Raw genomic sequence first — 7230 nt, 5'->3', positions numbered from 1 at the left:
GAACACAGCTGCTGCCAGGCCTCGGGGACGGAGGGCAGCTTTCCTGGCCTCACTGGCTGCTTCTGTTTCCGTGACCATGGTGACAGAGGTGAGCGGGCGTGCAGCTGGCGAGAGCTGCCCCGGGGGAGACGCAAGGTTCCCACACCAGCCTGAGCAACCACAAGAGGCGGCAGCCTGTCATGCTTAGTGTTTTATAACAAAACAAGCCGTTCCATAGCCGTCTAGAAACAACACGCTTTCATCTTTCCGTCCCCACCACAGCTCTCCGCTCCCACCACAGCCCCTCACTTTCTCCAGCGCAGACCAACCACTTTCTTTTCACAGTCCATCAAACTTCCCCAACATTTAAGGATGAATGAATGTTAAATACAGGGTTTTACTATTCCAGAAAGAGGATCCGAGAAAAGTCTAGCTTTACTCTGTGCACAGAACTGCAACTCCACGCTCGTAGAAGCTTCGAGGGTCTTCCTTTGTAGCAATTTCAAAGTCCACGGTGAAGATAAGGTCTGCCCGAGTGAAGTTCAGGTAGACGGGCAAGGTCACCTGTGGGGCAGACAGAGGGGCTGTGATTCACTCTGCAGACAGGGGGCTCCCGCAGGGGTCCAGGGCTGGGGTGAAGTTGTTGCCAGGCGGGTAGTCCCAGGCGTGGCCCGGCCACGGAGCAAGGGAAGCTGGTACTCACCACATTAGCCTTCTTCTCGGTATTGGTCTGCTTCACCCAGCGGAGCTGCGTCAGCGGGAGGACGGTGGAGATGGCGTTGGAGAGCGAGAGCTTGTTGTTGCTGCATGTGGCCCCCTGAAGTTTCAGACCTGTGAGGAGACATGGAGACCTGGGCTCAAGTGGCGCCCTGCTTCCAGGGCACCCACAGGCTCAGCAGGGCTGTGCTGCCTGGCCCCTTCACCCCATCAGCTGGAGAAGGGCCACACTGAAGGGCTCACCCGTGACCCCAAAGCTGCAGGCATCAAGGGAGGCACTCTGTGAGGCGGTGACATTGACTTCCAGGCACAGCTCCTCCAGGGACCAGCTGTTGGCTTGTGCTACATATTGTCTGGTGGCAGTGATGTAGGCCTCGGGCACAAACAGGCCCCCCAGGCACACGTGGATGTTCTGTAGAAAGAGCAGTCCCCGGGGAAGGAGAGCAGTTCAGGCACAGACCATCCTAGAGGACACTTTCCCACCCAAGTCCGGGACCACAGGTGCTCCCGACTTCTCAGGGTCCTGCTCACCCACCTTTAGCTCCTTGGCCCCCCCGGACGCGGCGGCCTGTGAGATGCTCTGCAGCTGTTTGACCCTCTCACTGAAGTCCGACACCCACTGGATCACCGTCATGCCTGCCGGCACCGTGTAATGGGACCAGCTCCGAGGCAAGATCCCTGCGGCAAGGAGCGGAGACCCGGGTTGGTGGCAGCTCTGCCACCTCCCCGGCACCTGCTGACCGTGGCCCGCCTTCCTGCCTGCACCCGGTACCCTGTCCACACCCAGGAGGCCCAGAAGGGTCAGTGTAGTGTGGGGTGCACAACTGTCCTTGGACGGGGACCTCCTGCCCCGCTCCTGCTTGTTTTGGGTCCCTTCAAAGTCACAGACGCCGCACAAAAACTTTAGCAGAGTCCAGGGAAAACCAGTGGCATTTCCAAGACGCTCCCCACCCGGGCCACCCTGGTGAAGTCTGAAAAGATGCATGGGGGGCTTGGGGCTTCTATCCACGGGGTGTGGACGGGCCGAATGGCAACCCCTGCCCTCAGCACCTTTCACCAGCTCGTTGATGAGTGTGCGCAGGTAGTTGGTCTGCTTCTTTTTCCCCTCGCACACTTGGACCACATCAGCCAGGTCCTGGCGCACGTCTTGGAGTAACTTGGCTCCCATCTTCACCTCTCTCTCAAAGAACCTAAACAGAGGGTCCTAAAACCCAAGAGAAAGAGGCTGAAGACGGGGAAACCTGGGTACAGGAGCAAGTCAGCCTTAGGGGGCCCCAGCCACGCCCCCCGTTCCTGATACAGAATGACTTCTGCCCTAACTTTCAGAGCATGGACAGTTCTAAGACAGCTGAATTAAAAACCCAAGGTTGGGGATTAGCACCCTGACTCTTAAGACAACTCTGAGGCTCCAGCCGGCTACCTTGATGTTCTCCACCGTGCGCTTAAGTGGGCTCAGCGTCTGTGGGATGAGGTGCAGCCAGTTAGATGCTGTGGTGTGCAGCGTCCTCATCCAGGCTGGACGCCCATCGGATGTGGAGTCCGTCCTTGTCTTCTTCTCCGTCTCCGCGTAGGCCAGGTCATCCTCGTCCTCCAGCATCTGCATCTTCAGCATCTTACTGATCATGTCCACACCTGGGCAGTCACGGGAGGTGGGGTGGGGGGGGGCAGACAACGTCAACCTCAAGGCCATTAGGTCACCACAGCAGCCTCCTGGACTGTACTGTGCTACACATGATCGAAAGTGCAGACCAGGGCCGGGTGAAGAGGTGTCAACAGAAGGAAATGGCCCACGTCAATCATGGACGTGCCCCACACTGTCGCTCCAGCATGTCCATATGGCTGTGGCCTCAGAAGCATGGACTTAATCTGCTGTGGGGACGCTTGAGATGGCAGTTGGGATTCCTCTGAACTCTGCCCCCACCAACCACGCCCAGATCCAGCTGTGCCTGAAGACACACTGGTGCCTGGCCTGTCCCTCCCCCATGGAGACTGAAGGCTAGACTGCTGAGCTTCCCTGCTTTCTGGGCTGGGAAGGCTGAGAAGCCAGGCAGTGGCCACGAGGCACCAGGTTCTTGCCGGTGCTGACGGGACCAGGACTGAGTCCTGGTGTCACTTGGCCCAGTGACTTTCTGACAGTCCTAAAATGAAGGATGGCCTCTATACTGGAGAGGCTGGACCTAACCTGCTTAGCTTCCAGGTCTCAAATACTCATTTTCAAATGCTCACTACCTACTCTCCATGGGTAACCGTCCCCAGCTCACCAAGGTGGCCTCCTCCCTAAGCACCTCCGACATGTGAGACCCCAGAAACAGCAGGCTCCCAGAGACTGTCCTCTGCAGAAGGGCGGGGAGCTGGGAACCACCCATCCTGCCACACCTGCTTCTGAGGCTTGTGCCAGCCCCACCCCTTCTCAGTCTCTCACAGAAATCAGGCTGTGGCTACTCACCCGGGGAGCAGCTTTAGAACGGCTGACTAGCTGGCACTTGGACTCTATTTTCATGGCTCTCCTCTGGCTCAAGGTACTTCTCAGGAGTTCAGGGGAAAAGTTTTTTGTGGTTTTTGAGACAGGGTTTCTCTGTGTATCCTCGTCTGTCCTGGAACTTGCTCTGTAGACCAGGCTGGCCTCGAACTCAAAGAGATCCACCTGCCTCTGCCTCCTGAGTGCTGGGATTAAAGGTGTGTACCACCACTGCCAGGCCAAAGTCTTGTAAAGACAGAGTAACAGCTGGGCATGGAGGCCCATGCCTCTAGTCCCAGCACATGGGAGGCTGAATCAGGAAGAGCAGTGAGTTCCAGGCCAGCCTGAACTACAATAGGACTGTCTCAAAACAATTAAAAAAAAAAAAGAGAAACTAGGAGTTCTTTGGCTTGTCTGAGTACCGAGTCCTGGCCACAGTGTATGGAGGTCTGAGGACAGAGCTAAGGTTATCTGGCATGTGCAGCAATCACTTTTAACCACTGAGCCATCTCTCCTGATGTTTTTAATTTAAAGAGGGTCTTAGGTTAGCCTAGAACTCTTGACCTTGTTGCCCTCACCATGTGGTTGCTAGGATACAGATGAGAGCCACGAAGCCTGGCTCTAAAGGGTTGTTTTAGAACATCATTGAAGGGGCTCACTCTCAGAACCCTGCCTAACTTGTGTTAGGCTCTAGATTCTAGCCCCAAAGCTGTGAAAAGTAAAACAAAACAACACTGACTTAACACAGGTATGTTTTGTTGTCTGAGCCACGGTCTCATGCCTAAGCCTGGGCATGCTGTGCAGACCGGATGCTGAACTCTTGATTGTTCTGCCTAGGCCTCCAGGACAGGGCAGAGGTCTGTGCACCTACCACCAAGTCCCATCAGTGCTCCAACCCTGAACTAAAGCCCCCCTGCACCTTCCCACAGGTCAACAAGCCCTCCCCAGCAGGCTCGGTGGGCAGGGCTCCAGGAGAGACTCACCACCCACCTTGAGTGGTAAGCAGGACCCTCTCGGCATTGTTGGGCAGGCCCAGCCACGAGGGCGTCTGGGCGTCAGGCAGCAGCTCCACCCACTGCACAAACTCCTCGCGCCTGAGAGAGCGAGCAGGACAGTGGGAATCAGAGTTGGGCAGATTGGCTCCCGACACCCCCCACCCTGACGTCTGTCCCCACAGGCAGCCGCACCTGATACCGTCAGGCATCTGGATGTCCTTGTGCCCATCAACCTTGCAGGCCAGCTTGAATTCACTGTCGAAACTCCGGGTTGTGAACAGCCGCTCCAGGAAGGTATTGAGCAGACGCTGGTCAAACTCATTGTCCACGCGGCCACCATAGATGGACTGGGCCATCAAGGTCTTCAGGGCAGACCATGGGATCTTATCAGGTGAGATGTTCTGGCGGCCCTGGGGTGAGGAGAGGCTGGGTTATGCGTGTCCACTGGAGGGGTGCTCTGTGCCCCTGGGGTGCATCTGCTCACTCGGGACCTCCTCCCTTCTAGGGGTGCTGCACGGTCAAGCTCTGGTGTGGCCCACTTGCCTTGGCTGTGTCATCCAGCCACGTGTCCACCGTGTCACAAGCTGATCGAAGGTCCGACTCTCCAAACTCGTATTTCTTTGACCACCCCAGAGGAGCATAGCGCAGGCGCTCTTGGATGATGGCATGGAACCAGGCCAGCAGGAAATACAAGCGGGCACGCTCATTCGGAGACTAGATGAGGAAAGTGACCCAGGACAGAATCGTCAGAGAGCATCATGTGTGTGTCTAAGGAACTAGACCCCCTCACACTTCGGTCCCTGGACTGCAGCACCAGTCACACGGCACAGGGGACGGCAGAGAGTACCCAGTCTCTGAAGACCAGGACAGACACACGGCACTTGAACTCAGACAGGTGTCTAGAAACAGGCTTTCTACAAGTGGACTCCAACAGTGGATTCTGGCACGAGCCAAACGGAACTGACAGGGACCCTTGCTGAAGTAGCTGTCCTCATGTGGAACAGGGCAGTGAGTGGCTTCAGGGGCTGTGCCCTCTGCCCTCCGGAGTGGACTCCGGGTCACAGCTCCGGGGGTGCATCTGCTCACCCAAGACCTACTCACTTGCCTTCCCCTGTGCACAGGTGCAGCTGGTCTTGGGTGTATGTACAGGGGTGTCCAGGGGGTGCGCTCTTTACCTTGCATATCCGAGAGACGGGGATGCTACTGAATGTCCTCAGCATGTTGGCCTTCACCCCAGGTGGTGGCTCAAACACAAAGATTCGGCCTGCACGGAGCAGGTTCACTGGCACCTAAGGGACAAGGTGGCCTCTGTGATGTCTGCTTTTATTTTGGGGCCACAAGGTGTGGCTGACCTCAAGTTCTCGGCAGTCCTCCTGCCCAGCACCCCAAGTTCTGGGGTTGCAGACATGTGCCCCCACACCCAGCTGACCCTCTGGCTTCCATGCAGGCAGCTCCTTGACTGCGCACACCATTCACACCAGAGGCACCAGCACCCAGAGCTCCCACACCTTTGCTCACCTTGGGGTTGATCTCCATGGTGAGGAAAAGTCGGAAGCAGGCGTGGGGCTGCAGGGAGTGCAGCTTCTTCTCCAGCTGCATTAGCCACCCTGGGGCCAGATGCACATTCTTCAGCATCACCCACCTGCACACACACACAGTCACAGTGACTTGATGGCTTTCACAGGGATCCTGGGGACACACGGGTTTTTAGGGCCAAACCAACTGCACCCACCTGCCTGACTTCACAGCAGTGTTGATTGCCTTATCTGCTTGGTTAAAGCCTTCAGCTGAGCCTGAGACAAGGAAAGTTAGTGTGAACGGCAGCCTTATGCTTCAAGGCTGCACATGTCCACAAACCATCCAGTGTCCTTACCAATGGCAATAGAAGTGATCTGTGTGTTCTGCTCAGCTGCCAGGTCCTCGACATGCCCACTGGCATCATACCCAGGCACAGAGCACATCAGGACAGGTGTGTTTGGCTTCACCTGTAAGTGAAAAGATGATCAGCTGTGAGACAGGACCTGTCCAGAGAAAGCCTGAGGGCGGGGCTGGCTTCGGAAGATTGCAGCCAAGAAGCAGTGTGCCTGGCTGCGGCCAGCTGCTGTGCAAAGGCAGACGGTGTCGAGGGAGCCAGGATGGGGCACTGGGACATTACCTCTGTGCCCACAATGTGGGTGAGGTCCAGTGGCTGCTCCATGATGGACATGAAGGACTCCCCGAGGTTTGTGGAAACAAACATGTGGGCCATGGCCAGCAGGCGGTCGGGCCGGAAAGCCTGAATCAGGAGTAGGCGGTGGATGGCCTGCCCGATGGGAGCTGCAAGGAGGCGTGACAAGGTGGGTGGAGGCACAGGCCTGGAGTCTCGCTCTCTGCTGACTTCCCCCCATCCAGGGAACCGGCTTGGCCAAACCCTCAGCCCCGAGACTCCGCTCCAACTCGTCCACAAAGCACACACCCTAATGGCTCCCTTGGCCCCAAGGAGCATCTGCCCTATCGTCTACAGCCACTTCAGCTGCCTAGCGAGGAGACTGGAACACCAGGCGTGGGGTACTGATCAGGAGCCATGGGTTGATATTACTGCTTTCAGAGACTATTCCCAGCTAACCTTGAACTCCTGATCCTCCTGCCTTTTCTCCATGGTGCTGGGATTACAGGTGTAGCTGCCACACCTGGCTCTTGGTTGACTATGTGTGGTGGCCTGTGTGTGGGAGCGTGTGCACTCACATGTCACGGCATGTGTGTGGAGGGCAGAGGACAGCTTCACGTATTAATCCTCTTCACCCTGAGACAGGACATCTGTCTCTTTCCCACCATGGGACCAAGGCTAGCGGGCCTGTGAACCTCTGTTGATCCCTCTCTGCCTCCCATCTCCTCACGGGTGTGCTGGGGTCACGGATGCTTGCACTACTGTCTGTAGGTTTGGGGGATGGAAATTCAGGTTGCCTGTCTTGTACCCACCAAGCCATCTATCTCCACAGCCCCTCATCTACTGCATTATATATATATATCTTTTTGAGACAGGATCTCACTATATGGTCCTGGGTAGCCTTGAACTCATAGTAGATTAGGCTAGCCGTGAAC

General features: G+C 56.6%; 1 protein-coding gene across 1 annotated transcript in view; it reads right to left on the bottom strand.

Annotated features, from left to right (window-relative positions):
* Positions 1 to 173: 173 nt before the first annotated feature.
* Positions 174 to 7230, bottom strand: part of Dync1h1 (dynein cytoplasmic 1 heavy chain 1) — a 66950-nt gene continuing 59893 nt past the window's right edge. Inside the window, exons 65-78 of the mRNA XM_028883808.2 lie at positions 6305 to 6465; positions 6023 to 6134; positions 5882 to 5942; positions 5668 to 5791; positions 5325 to 5438; positions 4693 to 4863; positions 4342 to 4559; positions 4145 to 4248; positions 2117 to 2328; positions 1747 to 1900; positions 1232 to 1374; positions 940 to 1108; positions 683 to 810; positions 174 to 543 (exon numbers count right to left, since the gene is read on the bottom strand). Of these exons, the coding sequence (XP_028739641.1) occupies positions 415 to 543; positions 683 to 810; positions 940 to 1108; positions 1232 to 1374; positions 1747 to 1900; positions 2117 to 2328; positions 4145 to 4248; positions 4342 to 4559; positions 4693 to 4863; positions 5325 to 5438; positions 5668 to 5791; positions 5882 to 5942; positions 6023 to 6134; positions 6305 to 6465 (2000 nt within the window). The 3' untranslated portion in view covers positions 174 to 414. The remainder of the gene's footprint in view (positions 544 to 682; positions 811 to 939; positions 1109 to 1231; positions 1375 to 1746; positions 1901 to 2116; positions 2329 to 4144; positions 4249 to 4341; positions 4560 to 4692; positions 4864 to 5324; positions 5439 to 5667; positions 5792 to 5881; positions 5943 to 6022; positions 6135 to 6304; positions 6466 to 7230) is intronic.

This window comes from Peromyscus leucopus, chromosome 14, assembly GCF_004664715.2.
Source record: "Peromyscus leucopus breed LL Stock chromosome 14, UCI_PerLeu_2.1, whole genome shotgun sequence".
Taxonomy (NCBI): Eukaryota; Metazoa; Chordata; class Mammalia; order Rodentia; family Cricetidae; genus Peromyscus; species Peromyscus leucopus.
This window is presented reverse-complemented; position numbering and strand designations above follow the sequence as displayed.